At 40.3% G+C, this 20,135-nt stretch overlaps 1 protein-coding gene across 2 annotated transcripts in view; it reads left to right on the forward strand.

The window, feature by feature from the left end:
• Positions 1-5,949, forward strand: part of ABCB11 (ATP binding cassette subfamily B member 11) — a 113,048-nt gene extending 107,099 nt beyond the window's left edge. For both annotated transcript variants that reach the window (XM_050750444.1, XM_050750445.1), the window contains 3 exons: positions 126-332; positions 2,661-2,807; positions 3,644-5,949. In XM_050750444.1, coding sequence (XP_050606401.1) covers positions 126-332; positions 2,661-2,807; positions 3,644-3,844 — 555 coding nt within the window. In that variant the 3' untranslated portion in view covers positions 3,845-5,949. The remainder of the gene's footprint in view (positions 1-125; positions 333-2,660; positions 2,808-3,643) is intronic.
• The last annotated feature ends 14,186 nt before the right edge of the window (positions 5,950-20,135 follow it).

Consider the following 20,135-nt stretch of genomic DNA (forward strand, 5'->3'; position numbering starts at 1 on the left):
AGCCTTGGGATTGCTGTCTGTTAAGCAAGCCAAATGTCCTGCATAACGCCTAACGCTAGCATATGAACTTTCCTCGCTGCTGAAATTCTGAAAACTTAATGACCTGTCATCTCCTCTATTGGCAGATGATAGATGGGCATGACAGCAAAAAAGTAAACATCCAGTTCCTGCGCTCAAACATTGGAATAGTTTCCCAGGAACCAGTGTTGTTTGCCTGTAGCATAATGGACAATATCAAGTATGGAGACAACACCAAAGAAATTCCCGTGGAAAGAGTCATAGCAGCTGCAAAACAGGCTCAGCTGCATGATTTTGTCATGTCACTCCCAGAGGTGAGTACGAAGTCAGAGCCATTCCCTGTGGGAGACAAGGATGGGGAGAAGTAGAACGACCAAAGTGTACAGGTTGAGCGTCCCTAATCTGAAAATCCCAAATCCAAAATTTTCCAAAATTCAAAACTGTTTGAGTGCCAACATGATCCCACAAGTGGAAAATTTCATACTTGACCTCGTATGATGGGCCACAGTCAAAATGCAGTCAAAACTTTGTTTCATGCACAAAATTATTAAAAATATTGTAGGAATTTACTTCTGGGCTATGTGTATAAAGTAGATAAGAAACATGAATTTTGTGGTTGGACTTGAGTCCTATCCCCAAGATATTTCATTATATGCAGATATTCCAAAATCTGAAAAAGTCCAAAATCTGAAATACTTCTGGTTCCAAGCATTTCTGATAAGAAATATTCAATCTGTATTATGATTGTGGCTCTAGAAGGTCAAAGGGTACACAATTTATCTCACAGTGGCCCCGGACTGTCTTAGTTTTTTAAGCAAAAGAAATATCCTTCATCAACATACTCTTTAATTTTGGAAAATATTGGATTGCCCAATGCAATGGATGCTATTTTTGTAGAATTATTTTGCACATTGAGCTTTAGTTTAGCATAGTGGGGAAAAGCCTGAGATTTGGAGCTGACCTGGGCTTGCATCCAAGCTTTGCCACTTAGTAGCTTCATAGCTTTGGGACAATTATCCTTTCTGAGATTGTCTATTCCATCTGCAAAGTGCAAGAAAATAACGTTAAAATGAAGAAAACACACTTAATAGCTACACAAAGAAAGCTGCCGCTGGTATTACTGCCATCATCATTATTTCATTACTTGGCAGTGTGTACCGTGGGTGGTGGGTAAGTTGCACCTGCCTTGGTGTCTCTTACTTTGCCAGAGCCAAGTCCAGATTTCACACAATATTGTCTCTGCATTTTCCCATCCACCAAAAGTCCCTCTTAGTTTTGATCACAAGAAAAATTAAAACATGGAAACCAAATTGTAGGGCCAAATTTTACCTTTTACCTTCTCTACTTACTTTTTAAAAATATCCCTGGGAAAATTATTTTTCTTTATAAGTGATTATGTTTATAAATTTTGTGGTGTTTGTGGAGGGCTTTTTGTTTGCTCTTTTCACAGTCTCCTAAGTGTTAGGCTCTTGGCCCGGTTCTTACCTGTTAGCCCAATCTATAAGCACATGGAAATTACTATTTGCTGAATCCAGAGTTCAAAAGCAAAGCTTGTGTGTCTCCTGGGAGACTCATTTATCCCACAAACCCTTATTGAATACCTACTCATTTGGGGCGAGGTGCTGGCATGGAGCTGGTTTACTACATTGTCCTCATACAGACTTCCCCATGGTACCCTTCTCTGAGCACTTTGTCTCCACAAGGACAAAGCAGATTTTCATGGGTCTCACCTGGCATGATGGAGCTTTCATCAGGAGGCAAGGGAAGCCGGGGAAGGAAACAGCTCGTGTTGTGGAAGGCAGGAAGAGCAGTAGTCAAGGGACTCAAAGGAGAGACAGATTCACTTTCACCTGGATTCAGATTTCACTTTAACTGCTTGTTACTTGTCCTCACACCATTTTCTTACCTCCCTGTGCCTAAGTTTTGTAATCTAAAAAAAATAGGGTGGGTATGGTTTCTGTGTGTATTAAATGATAACCTTGCTAGAATAGTTAGCACAATACCTCTATGGTAAACGCACTGTGAATGTTAACTAATTTTTATGTAGCCATCCCAGGCATGAGTGATTTTTCTTCCTAATTTTATCTAACACTCACAATAAATATGTGAAGTGAGTGTTAATACTGCACCTCAGATGACTAGCCAGCTCAAAAAAATGTAAATAATTTATTCATGAACACAAGCTAGTAAGCAGCAGAGTGGAGCTTCTAACCAAGGCCTGTGTTCCAGGTTGTCACCTCCCTAATACAGAAATCACAAAGACATTTCCATTCTTGAGATTAGTCCATCTTGGAAGGATTTTTCCAGATAAGAGTGTAGAATCAGACAGTCTCAAATCAAGGAGGATCTCATATATGGGCTCCTACCTGGACACAGGGAGGAGACTGAAAATATAAACCTAAAAGAAATGCAGACATGAGGAATAAAGTCCCCTTGCTTCCCACATCAAAGGTCACAAATTCCATGTTTTTCTTATATTCCTAAGTGGATTTGACATCCTTCATCCTATAGGAGGATTCACTCACTATTCCCTAGTTCAACAAATAAATAATTTAAATTACAGAGGAGAACTTGACATGAGTTCTGTACAGCACAGGAGCAATAACTGTTCCTATTTCTCAAACTTACCATACTTCTTTCAGAAATATGAAACTAACGTTGGGTCCCAGGGGTCTCAACTCTCTCGAGGGGAGAAACAACGCATTGCTATTGCTCGGGCCATTGTACGAGACCCTAAAATCTTGCTACTAGATGAAGCCACTTCTGCGTTAGACACAGAAAGTGAAAAGGTAAGTACTGATTTTCTAAAGTCTTATATCGTTACAAATGAGTCTTTGGCTGTAAAATTTGTCCTTATAAAATGGCATTATTTTCAATTTTCTGATTTATTAACAGTAGAATTTGGCAATACTTTATGGAACCAAAAGAAAATTATCTAGAGCAAGTGATTTACTATAAGATTGCTTCAAATAAAATATTTTACCTTTAAAATAAGAATTGTTTTTAAGATTCTTTAGGCTAAGTGACATTTGTTTCCAAAGGCAAATGATCACCTTTCTTGAATAAAGTGAAATAATCTAGATGATCTGTTATAAATATTTTATAGTTCTAAAGGTATGTGACAGAGAAGGTAGGCCACATACAACACAAAGAAAGAGGTAATATCTGATGTGTGGTTTGCATGAAAGAAGATGCAATTGAGCAGAACGCAATTATGAAATTTAAAATGTATAATTAATGCCATAACAATTGGGATTCCATTTTGGAGAGAGCTAAAATGTCTTCAATGAAGAGCAGTATCAGGAATGGCCACTTAACTGCCACCCTCCATTGTTTTCTTGGTTTCATTTCAGGAAGCTAGACCATCAAATGTCGTAAAATTACATAGGACTTCATAGTTTGCTTCCTTCTTGCTCCACTGAAATTTTTCAGCCTGTGCACTGCCATTGAAATCACTGATGCATTGCATTCAGAGAATACATACTTAATCCTCTCTCATGTCAAACCTTCGGGTTTGCCCTCAAGTATAGAATTGTTATTCAGGTCATGTTAACTGAACTCTCATGATGGTGGGCTGGGGAGCAATCATGCATCTTTGCATCAACTTTCCATCTTCTCTTTGCAGACGGTGCAGGTTGCTCTAGACAAAGCCAGAGAGGGTCGGACCTGCATTGTCATTGCCCATCGCTTGTCTACCATCCAGAACGCGGATATCATTGCTGTCATGGCACAGGGGGTGGTGATTGAAAAGGGAACCCATGAAGAACTGATGGCCCAAAAAGGAGCCTACTACAAACTAGTCACCACAGGATCCCCCATCAGTTGACCCAATGCAAGAACCTCAGACACACATGACGCACCAGTTACAGGGGTTGTTTTTAAAGAAAAAACGATCCCAGCAGGAGGGGACTGCTGGGATCGTTTTTTCTTTAAAGAAGAATGTTAATATTTTACTTTTACAGTCATTGTCATACATCAGAATCCAACCTAATTTCTAATGACCTTCCATAATAATTCTGCTTTAGATGTATATACAGAAAATGAAAGAAACTAGGGTCCATGTGACGGAAAACCCAATGTCAAGTGGCGGCTCAGCCACCACTCAGTGCTTCTCTGTGCAGGAGCCAGTCCTGATTAATATGTGGGACTTAGTGAGGCATCAGGGAGTAAGTGAGACTTTGAACTCCTCGAGGGCAGAGAACTGTCTTGCATTTTTGAAACCTCAGTGTACACAGAGGCGTGTCTATAACAGGCATTCAACAAACATTTCTTGAGCTTGACCAAGGTCAAATTTGAAAAGAACAGAAGGACTAAAGACCAGCTGTGTTTCTTGACTAAAGTTGTCTTTTACGTCAAACCAGCTTCCTTTATCTCTAAGGCTGAGGATAGGGAAGGGGTGGATGCTCTCAGGCTGAGGGAGGCAGAAAGGGAAAGCATTGGCATGTGCCTTCCAGTTAGGCCTGTTGATTTATGCTTCAGCTTCAGAGTGGGTGTAGGGGCGGCGAAGCTACCATTACTGTGAGAACCTGCCAGTGTGGCTGGAGCAGGGGACTCTCTCCCAGGCCTTGTACTCCTCAGCACCTCCCTGCATACTGATCGTTGTTTTTAGTTTCTGCAAAATTCTATTCATGAAATGAAAATAGTGCACTTTACTTTACTGTAGTTTCATAAGGTGTTATACAAAAAAGCAAGTAAATATGGCAGAAAAGCACTCGTTTGCCCCTGCTCCCTCAAAACACCACATAATGACATAGAACTAAAGGTGGCAGGAATCTAGAAGAATGAAGAAAACACAGTGATGCCACCTGCAAAATCTTGGGAGCCAGAAAGCAAATGGACAACTGATAATAGAGTTACAAGATGAGAGAAAACAAAAATGTAACCTGTTAGTTGGGGAGCCTAGAAACGTCCTGTTTTGTACCACAGACCCCTAGAAAGGTCAAGATGTAAAAACACTGGGTCCTTCTGGAAGGAGGAGGCAAGGGCACAGAGGGACTGAAGACAGAGGAATGGGCCAAAAGCCTGTATGGAAACAGAATTGCAGAGCCCTGCCTGCAGCAGGATGGCTGCCTTTCCCCAGTTCCAGCAAGAGACTGAATACTCCCCCTCTGAGGAGGCTCACAGGGAGGTATGCACTGAGACACAAGGTGCAGTTGAAGGGGCAGCTAACATGCAAGAGACAGGGGGACTGAGTGTAAAGCTGTGTATGAACAAAAGAACTTCCAGCCCCTCTCCTCTGGCAGGAGATTGAAGAATGATTTTCTGGGGAAACTGGCCAATCTAAGAGGTTGGGCCAGGTGCTGTGGCTCACGCCTGTAATCCCTCCACTTTGGGAGGCTGAGGCGGGCAGATCACGAGGTCAGGAGATCGAGACCATGCTGGCTAATACGGTGAAACCCCGTCTCTACTAAAAATATAAAAAAATTAGCCGGGCATAGTGGTAGGCGCCTGTAGTTCCAGCCACTCGGGAGACTGAAGCAGGAGAATGGCGTGAACCCAGGAATCAGAGCTTGCAGGGAGCCGAGATCACGTCACTGCACTCCAGCCTGGGCGACAGAGCGAAAAAAAAAAAAAAAGAAAGAAAAGAAGTCAAGGACCCCATCCTTGGAATCCTAAGAAAATTTTCCAGCCATATTACCCTCCTATGAAGCCCACCTGTCAGTCAACAAGCACCCACTCAATCAGAGCTTCCCCAGGCTTTTCAATGTCTCCCTCTTGCATGGAAATTGACTTCCAAGGACCACCAGACACTGAGGAAGTATTTTAACATATAAAGCAAAAGCAACAATAGGACAGCTGGACAAAGGAAAGTAGAACTAACAGAGCCAATGCAGTGATTAGGAAAACACTCAAAACGTGGTAATAAATGTATTCAATGAGTCAAGATAAGATATTTCCATCTATTTAAATAAAAACAAGAATCAATAAAAATGAACATACGAAAAAGAGCTCTTGTCACAGAAATGAAAACTTTGAGAGCAGCACTGCACCCACGGTTCCCACAGACCTATCCTGCCATCATGTTTTCTCCCTACTCCAGTTTCCTCCCAAGCTCACTCTACGTAGATGGTTTTTCTTCCCTTAGCCAACAAATGAAATTCTGCCTATAAATAAAGCTGGGACATTAGGATATGGAGGTTTATTATTTACGTCTCTTTTCCAGTGTTTCCTGGTATATAACAGCAAAGATGGTTTAGCAAGTTAACTGATCAGGCCAGAATTCTTGATGGTTGCCAAGTCAGGAGGCAGATGGTGAAGGAATGCATTCTGGTTATGAAAAATGGCAATGACAAGTTGCAGAGTAAAGATGCCTTTTAGAGGAAATTAAAGTTTGCAATAAATACATGCTAATCCTCTAATTTTGATTTAAAAAGACTAAAGCTATTGTTTTGGCTTGCATTTAAAAGAGCAAGAGCATAGACTCTTGTGCTGGGAGGTGGCCAGTATCCTGGAAAGGAATTTATGGAGTCTGAAAGAGGAATTAATACAAATTATATATATACATATATATATATATATAGAGACGAGTCTTGCTCTGTCCCCCAGGCTGGAGTGCAGTGGCGCGATCTCGGCTCACTGCAAGCTCTGCCTCCTGGGTTTATGCCATTTTCCTGCCTCAGCCTCCCAAGTAGCTGGGACTACAGGCGCCCACCACCACACCCGGCTAATTTTTTTGTACTTTTAGTAGAGACGGGGTTTCACCATGTTAGCCAGGATGGTCTGGATCTCCTGAGCTCGTGATCCGCCCGTCTCGGCCTCCCAAAGTGCTGGGATTACAGGCGTGAGCCACCGCTCCCGGCAAATTATATTTTCAAATAAGATACTTGAAAGTTATTGATATGAGGGAAAAGATTGACTAAAGAGGGCTTGAAATTGAGGAAATAATTGAGGCTCAGTGACAAGGTAGAAGATTACAGCTTCAAAAATGAATAGATAGATAGCATTGCATGTTATTTTACAACACCAGGGGGCGATGATGTCTACATTTTTAACCTGCATCCTCTATCGCTGACAAAGATTTGGTCTCTGCAATTTTACCTCATTGTTTCTCAGAAGACCAAGGGGCTGGCTTAATTTGTTCTGTTTAAACTTATTGCAAGTCTTTCTGTAATTTCCTAATGTTTTCATAATGTGTTGGTGTTGTAATCAGACTCTCCTCATAACCCCAGTTAATAAAACTTAACAGAAAAAAAAAAAAAATTGAAGGATTGGAAGATAAAGTTGGGGAAATTTCTCTGAAAGTAAAACAGAAAGATAGGGATGAAAAGTAGGGGGAAAAAAGAAAAGAAAAAATTGAGGGTAACCTTTCAGGTGGTGCAATAATTAGTCAGTAGTCTAGTTCCAGAGAGTTCAGAGAAAACTGAGGGGCAGAAATTATTTTTAAAAATAGTCTAAGAACATTTCCTATAATTGAAGAATATGAATTTCCAAGCTGAAAGAGTTCACCTAACACTGAATATAATAAATAAAAATCCTATTTGGGCACATTATAAAATTTTAGAAAACGAGGGAAAAGGAGAATATTTTCCAGGAGAGAAGGGGGAATGTGTGACATATAATCGATAAAGAATTATAATGATGTGACCGGGCACAGTGGCTCATGCCTGTAATCCCAGCACTTTAGGAGGCTGAGGCAAGAGGATTGCTTGAGCCCAGGAGTACAAGACCAGCCTGGGCAACCTGGCAAAACCCATTTCTAACAAAAAAGGAAAAGCAAAAATTAGCCAGGCATGGTGGCATGAGCCACTCGGGAAGCTGAGGTGGGGCAATTGCTTGAGTCCAGGTGGTTGAGGCTTTGGTGACCCAACATCGTGCCACTGCCCTCCAGCCTGGGCAACAGAGCAAGACCTTGTCTCAACAAAACAAAACAAAACAAACAAAAAAAGAGCTCTAATGACATAGGACCTTTTGACAATGAAACTAAAATTCGTAAAGATTTGCCTTCAAAATTCTAAGGGGAAATCATTCTATATGTAGCAAAGCTATTCTCAAGAATGAGAGAGGTCTAAAGACATTCTCAGTCATGCAGGTCTCAACACCTCTACTCCCCATCTTTTCTCAGGAAGCCACAAAAGGGGGCTCTTTTTAAAAATACGGGCACAGACAAAGAAATAGGAAGATATGGGATGTAAGAACAGATGACCTAACTCGAGAATGAGGTGCTGGGAATGTCCAGGAGGATTAGGAAGGAGCTCACAGGATTACAGGTGTGCTTTTCCCATAGGAAGGAGCCAGACTGAGGCAGGGACATGGGTTCTGAGAGGAATGTCCCCCAGAAAAACATGGAGCTGCTAGACTGCCTGATGGGTTTGAACGCTGAGAGAAGACAGAACCCCCTGCTAGAGTTTGAGGGTAAATTAGCAATGCATAATAGAAGACAGAGTGAGATTGGAGATTTTTAGCTATTAGCTCTAGGGGGAAAGAAAAGTTACACAAAAAGGAAATATATTTTATTACACTGAGTATGTTATTTACAAAGTCACATCAATGTAAAAGCTTAATACTGATCTAAACCAGAATTATGGATAGACTATGAAAGGAACAAGAAAAATGTGTGGGGTAGGCTGTGGATGGGATAGGACATGGGTAAAAAAAGAACTGGATCCTTGTGGTCCTCATATTTCATAATGGAAACTGAACAGTTATACATTTAAACAAATAGCAATAAAAACATCTTATTGTAAAAGATGAAGGGGAATACTGAAAGAAATTGCTAAAAGACTTATGTACATGTGTATCTTTCATTGAAAAAACTAAAGTTTAAAATGAAAAGGGGATAGAAATGCAGTACAGTCACAAAAATTAGAACAATAGATACTGAAACTATTATAGATTTGAAAGATACATCACCAGAAGAGAAGGGAGTCCAGATATAGATTCACCAGAGAGCCCATTTATCAGAGTTTATTTTAAACTTCTAATCACAAAAAGTGAGCGCAATTTTCTCTTCCTGCGTTGTTCACAATCATTTGGAAAAAAATCTCAAATCTATAAATAAGACAATGGGGTAAAGGTCAAATAAGTTTTGGTACATATATACAATGACGTTTATCATGAAGCCAAAATAATGATGTTGACTTACATTTGTTGTTTTTTATGGAACAATGCCCATGATATATTGTGCAGAAAAAAAACGATTTCTGATCATCAAAGATGGTATGCTATCTATCTATCTAATCATCTATGCACACACACTCATACATACACACATCTGTTATGTGTGTTTGGCATGTGCTTGTACATACTTGTATGTGTAAAAAGATGTCTGGAAGAATTTCTGCCAAATTTTGGTAACTTTTATTTCCAGCCATTTGTCCTTTGTGTGACCAGAGCTCCCTGCATATACTAAAATGTCTATTGATGGTCTTTGAGGGCAGAGACTTCCTAGTTCATCTTAATGTCCCCAGTGCTTTACTCGGTACTTGGCATAAAGCGCTACCTCAATATATCATGTTGAATAGTCTTCTCAAAGTCACACAGGTAGCTTATAACTTGTCAGCTACCACATAAGGAATAAAAGTGGGAAACACCCATTCTTTCCATGGGTCAGAGCAGTGCCTTTCAACAGAAATATAATATGGGCCACTAATGTGAGCCACATAGGAAATTTAAAATTTTCTAGTCACATAAATAAAAAAAAAAAGGTGAAATCTATGCTAATAGTATATTTTATTCAACCCAATATATCCAAAATATTGCTCTCACAACATATAATCAATAAAAATATCCTGAGAGTTTTACATTATCATACTAAATATTCAGAATCTGAGGTGCATTTACATTTACAGCACATCTTAGCTCAAATCAACCTTCTATCAACTTCCGTTCTCAAGAGCCACTAGTGGCTACTATGTTGGATAACACAGAATTAGAATATCAGGTGCACGAATTTTCTAGTCTGAATGAATCTCAGTTGTCTCTGTAATTCTAGTCTTATAAAAACATGAGTCCAGTTTCTCCATTGGAATGTGTCCTTACACTGTACTCAGAAACTTTGCAAAACTTCAGTTTTGCAGGATGTCAGTTTGGATGAAAGAAAGACCTTTGGGGAATCAAACAAGTCATTTTGATGTCAGAAGTCATAGAGCTACACTGGCCTGTATCAGAAGTGGTTAAAATTCTTTACATCATACATTTTATTTGATTCACCAATGTGAGTTGACAAAAGTGAAATAACTAAGATGATTTAGTGTAACAAAATACAGTATGACATTAAAAACGGTCATATTAGCTAAGCTTCCTGAGGACCTTTTCCCAAAACAAGTTTTCTTCCAGTTGATCTATAAGAACCATCTATGATTTTTTTTTCTATGAACAATTCTTAGCAGAAGTTGAAGCAGCACATTTTTCCAACTTATTTTGAAAAGAGACTCTCAGTGAATTTTGGTCCATTTCAAAATCACATGAACGAGATGCCCATATATTAGAAATGCTACTGTTTGAGAAAAAAAGTAGAAAAATTGGCCTCTAGTTTTTTTGTCCAAAAACTCTTTTTTATGTAGTTACTCTAGATCTACTCTACATGTGCCCTTAGGAAATTATTTCAATGAAAAGGTGCTCTGAATTTGGTGCTGCCCCCATGCCTATAATTTTTGGCAATTATACACTCATTTTAAAACGTAGGTCTTGGAATATTTTGATACTATATCCTGAAAGTGTAAAATACATAGGATTATAATTAGGAATAGTTTGCCATATATTTATTCAATAATTAAATATAAGTTTCCTATCCTAAGAAAATATCAGAACATTTTCATCATGCTGGTTTAGGACCCCACCTCATATTTCCAACTAAGGGTTTGATTTATTAAATATTTCTTATGCATGCAAAATCTCCCTTTAATCAAGGCACAAAAGGATGTTAGAGGATATACAAAATTAAGAATTTGGTTGTTTTCAAACACACTTTGAGAGAAATTTACATATGCATGTGTACCCTCATAAAATGAGCACTATGTCCACTTGGATTTGCTCTAAATTTACAGATCAAGTAAATAATCTCACCTGCATATGAGACGGCAGGTGAAAGTAACTTCACTGAACCTCTAAACCCATTTCCAATTTCTCTCACACTGTGTTCAATTAAATACCCAATTAATTTAAATAGCAGACTGTAAATAAAGCAATGCACATGATTATCATCTAATTAGCACTGGCCAGCATTATAATGTGCTCATTAGCAAGTTGTATGGCATCCTAAGGCTCATAATGAGTAATCAGGATACACATGTTTGGCATGCAGCTATCCGAATGCAACTACTCAACCCAATAAATCGGAGTTAGGACAAAATGTGTTATATAAAAAGAAAAAATACAGAGCCAGCTGGTGAATTGGCAATTTCCTCCTTCCTGTAATTCAGGTACAGCTCCTGCTCTCAAATACAAAATAAATGTGAGAACAGAAGAGCTGGAGATAGCAGAAGAGCTGGAGATAGAAATGGAAATGTTTGCTAAGGGTGACAGAGAACAAGTGCCTATGATTATTATAAAAGATTACCAAAAAAGATAAAACCTTTGTGGTATTTGGTTTCTTTTTCATATCTCAAGTATAGAATCAAAGTAAGAAATGAGCAGTGTTTCAATAACATTTCTTGGAAGGAGAAAATTTAGTCATTGAAATATATCTCCTGATAATGTTCATAAAGCATTTTGCCTTCATGGTTTTAGCATGTTACTGCAAAATAATTTGGCAGGCTGCAGGGAGAGATGCAGCTGTGTGTTGCATTCATTGTTATGTATGTGATAAGTCACTATGGCAGGAGTTGTCTCTCTTGACACCCAATCCAACACCCTTTTCTTTTGCTTTCCTCTATTACAGAGGCTGGAAAGCAAAATAGTTACCTTCCTAGACTCCCTTGCAGCTAGATGAAGGCCAGGTGACATTGTCTTGTCAATGAAATATAGGCACAAGGCCCTATGCAGGCTGTCCCTTTCTGAATAAAGCCTGGGTAAAATAAAACCTGAATCTCTTCCCCCTTTCTTCTTTCCTGAATGCACAGCAGCCATGCTGTGATCACTTGAACAAAAGCCACACACCACAGATGGCAGAGCAGGAAGATACTCAGCCTGATTCCTGAACATCTTTTGTGCAGCTACTCCAGCCTGGGTTGCCTGCCTTCATACATCTTGTTACAGGAGAAAAAGACACCTCTCACTTGTTTAAGCCACTGAAGTAGTTTTTTGTAATTGTGTTTGTTGTTGTCGTTGCTGTTAATTAAAAATTAATACAATCTTAGTCGATAGTTAGATCTTTATTAATAAAAATCCTGAAATGTAAGTATAAAGAAAATAATGCAGTGTTGAAGTATTAACACATGCTTAAATGATCTTCAAATATGATCATTATATCTAGAGATATTCCAAAAATATTCAGTGAAAGAAGGAATTAATCAGTCTTTTTTACCTGGTATCACTGCCATGGAAAGATGATATGACTGGATGGGTGTCCTGGCAGCTCATTCTTTCCTGGAACATTGCACATGCCCTGCTTTAAATGAAGGAAGCTTTTACTTAGGCACTTAGTGTTTTTTGAGTATGCTTTCTCATCCTTTCACAGAATAAAATTGATGTTAGACTGGGAACAATCTAGACCCCATTGACAGGATATGCCAGAGGTGGGAAAAAAAGTGGTTCAAGAGGAGGATGAATTTGGAAAAGGATGGGTTAGAAGAAATGGGGAGTAAAGTTACCAGTTAATTTATAGCTGGAAATAGTCACAAACCAATTCTTCAAGCCCACAGGCCAGAGGTATCTCTCAAGTTCACCCAGAGCTGTTGCAAGCGAGCCCAAAATCAATGGAGGCCTCCCCCAGGGAAGAGCCTATATTGAACTCACCCTTGCATCTCCAGCAGCTGAAGGCATTTAATACATTCTGGTCTGGTGGGTGGGCGAGTAAAAAGACAAGCATGGACAGAAAGGGCCCTAGTTAAGCCCGAGAAGATTTTAGAAGCTTTTTGGATCTGGATTTCTAATTTTGTCATCCTCAAAAAGCTCGGCGTCATATAACTTGGTGTCAGAGTTGCGTTTCATTCAGGAAGCACATTTCAACAGCCATAAAAAAATTAAAAAGTAAATTTTATCTTTATGTCTTTGAGAGATCCGTAATTACTCCACAACAAACTTACTAAAATGCTATGTCAAAACTCTAGTCACTTTCCTCACTCAGCTCAGTCATGTAAGCTCTCCAACCTTACCTCCCACAAAGCCAAGTTTCCCTCTCCTTCCTTTATTCTCACTCAGCCCATTATTATGTGATCTGCTTAGTATCTCTTCCAGCAAGAATTTCTTCTTTAGGATGTTGAGAAAGGAGAACTGGAGGCCGGGTGCGGTGGCTCAAGCCTGTAATCCCAGCACTTTGGGAGGCCGAGACGGGTGGATCACGAGGTCAGGAGATCGAGACCATCCTGGCTAACACAGTGAAACCCCGTCTCTACTAAAAAAAAAAAAAATACAAAAAAACTAGCCGGGCGAGGTGGTGGGCGCCTGTAGTCCCAGCTACTCGGGAGGCTGAGGCAGGAGAATGGCCTGAACCCGGGAGGCGGAGCTTGCAGTGAGCTGAGATCCGGCCACTGCACTCCAGCAAGGGGGACAGAGTGAGACTCCGTCTCAAAAAAAAAAAAAAAAAAAAAAAAGGAGAACTGGAGTTGGAATTTAATTATGGGATGTCTCTTGCAAGACAGGATAGCAGGAAGTCTATGGCTATTCTCATGTTAATAATTTTGCCCCATAACATCAGTTAAATTATATCTCCATGTACTTTTTTATTGCTATAAAATTCAGATTATAATTGGAATCAAATGTTTAAAAGACTGATCAACCCAAAATTGTTTAATAAAGTAGCACATTTCAAAATGGAGTGCCTTGTAGAATTTATAGCCTTGTTCATTGCATGTAACTAAAATTAAAACAGTATCAAAACACATTAGCCAGGGTCTTCTTTATCACCTTCTTGCTCCACTTCACAGAAAAATTAACAATACATCTGAAAGTCTTCCACAGAAATAGTGCTTCACAAAAAGCAAACAAAATAGAGGAGCTGGTTGGAGAGCCAAAGTACAGTATGTTGGACTGAATGAGAACCTCAGAGTTGCAGAATATCACACCCTGAATGAACCTTCCATTTTAACCCCATACTAAACTCCTCAGTTGAGAACTTGGTAAACTAAGGCCACCAACACTAAATGGCCTTCTGAAGTTTTAGTGGTTAGACGCAGGGCCAGACTAGAATGTAGTTCTGATTATTCCAGTCCAGGATGCTGCTTGCTAATCTCCACGCAGGTCTTTGTACATCCATCTGCCTTTGAATTTCCTGGCACCTGCCTACCTGCATTCAGACTTCCTCTGGGATCCACATGTGGACCTGTGGCGCAGCCTCTTGCTTGGCCAGGTTGGGCAGGGCATCAGCATTCCAAAGCTAAGAGAATAAGATACACACACACACACACACACACACACACACACCCCTCCAAAACTCAGACAGAAACATTATTTTTCCTTTGTTAAGTCAATGCAGTTTCATCTAGAAATATTGCAAGAGCTCTACCATTTTTTTTATCTGAACAACTGTTAAGAAAGGAATGATTATATAGAAATGTTTTTGATGCAGAATTACTGAGCCTGGAGGCAAGGGGCGGGGGCGAGTGGAAGATAATGCCCATCTTCCATTAGCAGCAGGATGTATGTATGAGCACAGAGGACAATCCGGTCCATGCTGTTCGTCAGACAAAGCCTGAATCCTGGAAAAAGCCAACTCTTTGAACAGGAATTAGAGTGTGATCGGCTTAGTTGATGCACAGGGTTAGGTGAGTGAGAGAGGAGAGAAGCTCTTCTTTGTCTTGGTAGCGCTGGGTTTCTTTTCCAGGCACACATATGACCTGCTCCCCCTGCAGCGCACCCAGATCCTCCCATGGAAGCCGCTTCAGTTTCCACTTGGCCAGCGCCGGAAATGGGCTGCTGTGCTGCGAACGCCTCCCTCCGTCCCCGCGCTTCCCGCGTGTGCCAGGAGTCCCGCTCGGCGGGACCGCAGCTGCTGCCTTCACTCCTTACCTGCCCCTGTCCTGGCAGCTCCTTCAGAACATATTGTTCTTTGGGGAAATACCATGGTTTTTGAACTGAGGACAGATTCTCTTCAGAAAGCAAACGGCAAAACATTAGAAAAAAGAAAAACTCTAAGAAATTAAAAAATTCAAAACAGAAGACAATCGGTTTTATGCTAACCTTTATAACCTTAATCTTTGAAGCTTCTTCCCTCCTTTAGAGCAATTACTTCTATGCTGCCAAAAGAAATGAGAAGTGATTTCATCTGAGTCATTACTGTGCTCTCCCTCAAAGGATAGCAGACAGTAATTAGTACTCCACACCAAACCTGCTCAAATTGGACATAAACTGCATTTGTACTTTACAGAGCTGAAAAGGAAGCACTTCTAAGTCTTAGAATCTTCTCATGAATTTCTGTCATTTGGCAGAAGTTTCTGGAGTCGTTGCTTCTTATAGATCTTTTCTACTGTTAACTTAAAAAAAACAGACTTTTAACAATTGGCAAATGGCACCACATTACCTTCAGAGTGAAACACCATCTGAAAGCATTGGAAGTAAGGGGAGGGGAAAAGCTAGACTCCCATTTTAGTTTCCTGGTAATATTGAGATCTAGGAATTCATCCTAGAAGCTATTTGCCATTTCCAAAGTGGCTAGGACAGCCCATCAATGAGGGCAAAATCCTCAGGGGCAACTGGACACAAGTGGTCCTTTTTGGAAGAGTTTCTAAATAGCCACAGACGTACAGGTGTTGGGCATTCATGTATGCTGGACCCAGAAAAGCAGGGAGGCTTCGTTAGAAAGCCATCCAGCCATCCAGAATGTGGTCATGGACTGGGTAAAGCTCCCCCCCAGTATTGTGGCCCTTAGAGGGTTTCCGGAACATGGTTCAGGGAGGGCAAACCCAGACTCTCTGATTCCAGGCAGCAGAGCTGAGAGTTCAGGGACACCAAGGCGGCTAGAGCTCACAGAACAGAGTGAGAGAGAAGGAAGCTGCAGAGAGAGAATCCAGGTCTGCAGAGGATCCCTTTGGAAAATGCAGCAATATCTGTTAACTTCTTAGAGTCGTTAAGGCTGATTCATGTTGTCTCACAGGAACACGGCACAAGTGACAATATACAAAATACTTGGGTTTTATTTTCAAGGAAAAGCACTGTGAGACTTGATTTGTGCTGTCCAATTCAGTAGCCACTAGACACACATGGCCACTTAAATGTAAATTAATTAAAAGTAAATGAAGGTTAAAAATGCATTTCATTTTTCATTTTGCGGTGGCTCACACCTGTAATCCCAGCACTTTGGGAGGCCGAGGCGGGTGGATCACAAGGTCAGGAGATCGAGACTATCCTGGCAAACACGGAGAAACCCCGTCTCTACTAAAAATACAAAAAATTTAGCTGGGCGTGGTGGCAGGCGCCTGTAGTCCCAGCTACTCGGGAGGCTGAGGCAGGAGAATGGCGTGAACCCAGGAATTGGAGCTTGCAGTGAGCTGAGATTGAGCCACTGAACTCCAGCCTGGGCGACAAAGCAAGACTCCGTCTCAAAAAAAAAAAAATGCATTTCCTCAGTTGCATCAGCTACATTTCAAGAGCTCAATAAACATCTGTGGCCAGTGGCTACTATATTGGACAGCACAGAGAACATCTCCAGCACTGTAAAAAGTTCAACTGAAGAGTGCTGGAATATACAATTTTAAAATACTTAAGAAAAGAATATCATTTTTAGAACCAAGTCTTTTGACTTTCTCTTACACCAAGATTTTTGTATGTGTGTACCAATTTGATCTTGAATTTATTTAAAAAATTTAAAAAAATGTAAAGCATTTTGAGATATGACTTTTAGTATCAAGGACATCTTATAACAATTATTTTAATCACCATCTGTTTTGTAATGAAATATGTCTAAAGAAGGCACCAACTTAACCTTTTTAGGCAGATGTCCGATCAATAGGTTGTCAAAGGAAAGGCACTAATATTCTTCCTGATAGCTAGTTTCAGCAATAATAAATTATTTTGCATTTCTTTCCAAATGTAGGTTTGATTGGACAGTTTCTTGAATCACTTGTCTAGATTTTCTCATCCTAAAAGCTCATGGTATTGACATGTTTCTCCTGAATATGTAGATATGTAGACATTTTGAATATATGGTTATAATAACAGTGTTTAATGAGCTCAATTCCGCTTACTTCTGACAAATAAATTGGAAACAGAAGAGCCTTTTCCATCATTATTAAGGGCAGGCATTTTCTCCAAGGCTATGAAAAACGGTTCCTCTTGCTGCCTAAGCAGTTTCAATTGCAAAAGCAATTTACCACCATATGGATCCCTCCAGGAGACTTCAACTAGAATAAAGAGGGAAATCTACTCACATGGGGACTCTGGGGCTTTATGGAAGTTAGGGGCAGAGTTCTTGGGGATTAATTATAGAAAACAAGCCCACACCTCATCCCAGTCCCCCTCTGAGGGTAATGTGTTGCCCAACGGACAGCACCGTGGGGTGGCTGAAGATAGCTTCTCCATGGAAATGCAGAAGGGATTTATGGTAGAGTCAATCATTGCAGCAGAATTCCCAGGCTATGAATGCCACAGTTTCCCCAGGCCTTGGTGAAAGCAGGCTGAGATTGTACTAGGATGGAGGGGATGTACCAGAATCCTTCAAGACTAACATTATTTTATGTGAAATTTGACAAAGGGCTTTTAAACAGGAATGAGATCTCTGACGTGTGGAAGATGTAATGACACAAATGCATCATGAAACGTGAAGGCATCTAAAGGCACAACATGGTGGGGCATAGGGTGGGACTGAACCAATGAACAAGGGTCATCACCTGAAGAATCATTCTTCTCTACTTCTTTCATCCCAAGTGTCCCAGCAACATGAGACAAATTTCATTCTTAAGCTATTCTTTCTTAATCCCTTAGCTTTTTGCTTTGGAATCACTGAACCACTAATATCAAGTTCAGTTCAGTTACCTTTTAGAAAGTTCAGTTGCCTTTTATAAAGAAAGCTATTAAATGTGTTTTGTAAAAGCAATGACATATACTCTATACATATACTTGGAAAGGGGTAATTAATACTTTGATTTTTTGAGGTTTGTTATACTCAGCTACTATCTTGTTAAGCAACAGTCACTTCAACTGTCTTATTTTCATTAATATTCATAGAATATTTAATATGTCATCTAAAATAATTAATATACTGATATTCTGAGAAGAGTTACATAAAACATTGTGGGGGATTACTAAGATATCTAGTAAAATCTGCCTCAAAATCCTTGTACTTGATTGAAATGACACAATTATCAACTTAAAGTCCAGCATTCCTAGATTCAATGAGGAAAAAACACCCTTACTGAGAAATTGTTAATATAATATTAATAGTCCATCAATAACAATTTTCTAAAAGAAAGCTATAGATTTTCATCACAGTTCAGGATACATACAGACTAATCCAGTTAACAGATGCAAGCATTTAATAGTTGGCCTGGGTTGGAGCACGACTTTGAGGAAGGCACCTAATTTCTCCGGTTTTGAAAGACTGGCTCCTAAAAATAAAGTATGGAGATGTCATAGTGAAGAGTTAAGTCTTTGGGGGTTGCATAATGTTCTATTAGAGTAAGTTCAGCAGAATTTATTGAAGTATTGGTGAGCACTACTATAAAACAGAGACCAGAAGTGAAGTAGAGGTTCAAATCCATACAGTAGCCTGGCCTGTTCTATCACCCCTGGACCTATGTGTATATATATCTGCAGCCATCATTGGCCCCACCTAGACCCTGCATGTCTGTGTGGGGTATAAGTCAAAGAGGATGCAGTCTTTCAATGTCATTTCTGAAAAGGTAGCTGATTTACATGGCAGTCATCATAGAATCTAAATGAAAGCATTCATTCTTACTGATTTTTACCTTTTGTAAATAAAGAAACAAAAGACAGTGTAGGCCAACTACTAATACAATGGCTCAAGCCTGCAATCCCAGCATTGTGGGAGGCTGAGATGGGTAGATCACTTGAGGCCAGGAGTTCAAGACCAGCCTGGGCAAATATTTGGACGCTGGGCAAATATTTAGACGCTGGTTCTCAAAAAAATACTCAAAAATTAGCCAGGCATGGTGGTGCACACCTGTAGTCTTAGCTAATTGGGAGGCTGAGGAGGGAGGATCACTTGAGCTAGGAATGTGAGGCTGCAGTGAACCATTATCCACCACTGCACTCCAGCCTGGGCAACAGAGCAAGTCCCTGGCTCTACAAAGGAAAAACAACAACAACGAAAAAAGAATGTGCATGTGCACACACTCAAACACACAGTGCAATAGGGATATGTGTCAGAAGCCTTGGGTTCTAATTCCTGCTCCGAAGGTGACGTGACTCCAGCAAGTTCTTTTACCTAAGTAGGCTTCCACTTCCTCAACTGAAAACTGAGATTGGATATGGCTGTGTTCCCCACTAAAATGCCAACAGGAATCAGATGCAGCCTGGCCTTAAGAAGATAAAGGAATCGGCCGGGCGCGGTGGCTCAAGCCTGTAATCCCAGCACTTTGGGAGGCCGAGACGGGCGGATCACAAGGTCAGGAGATCGAGACCATCCTGGCTAACACGGTGAAACCCCGTCTCTACTAAAAATACAAAAAACTAGCCGGGCGAGGTGGCGGGCGCCTGTAGTCCCAGCTACTCAGGAGGCTGAGGCAGGAGAATGGCGCAAACCCGGGAGGCGGAGCTTGCAGTGAGCTGAGATCCGGCCACTGCACTCCAGCCCGGGCTACAGAGCAAGACTCCGTCTCAAAAAAAAAAAAAAAAAAAAAAAAGGAAGATAAAGGAATCATACTGGGGTTCCTGCTGGGATGCTGAAGACTGTGAGAAAATGGAGAGTCCTTGCCTCCTACTGGGGACTCTTAGTATGCAGCTTTGGTCAGTTGTCTCCAGCTGGGAATGCAGGCTCTGTGTTGTCATACTATCAGATTTTTCAAAAAACTACACAACTTCTGATTTTTATGTCAAATATTCTTGTTTTTAAATATTGGTAACTGAAGAACTAAAAAAAAAAAAAAAAAAAAAAAAAAAAAAGACCAGTGCAAAGGCCAAACTAA

Source organism: Macaca thibetana, chromosome 12 (genome assembly GCF_024542745.1).
Source record: "Macaca thibetana thibetana isolate TM-01 chromosome 12, ASM2454274v1, whole genome shotgun sequence".
Lineage (NCBI taxonomy): Eukaryota > Metazoa > Chordata > Mammalia > Primates > Cercopithecidae > Macaca > Macaca thibetana.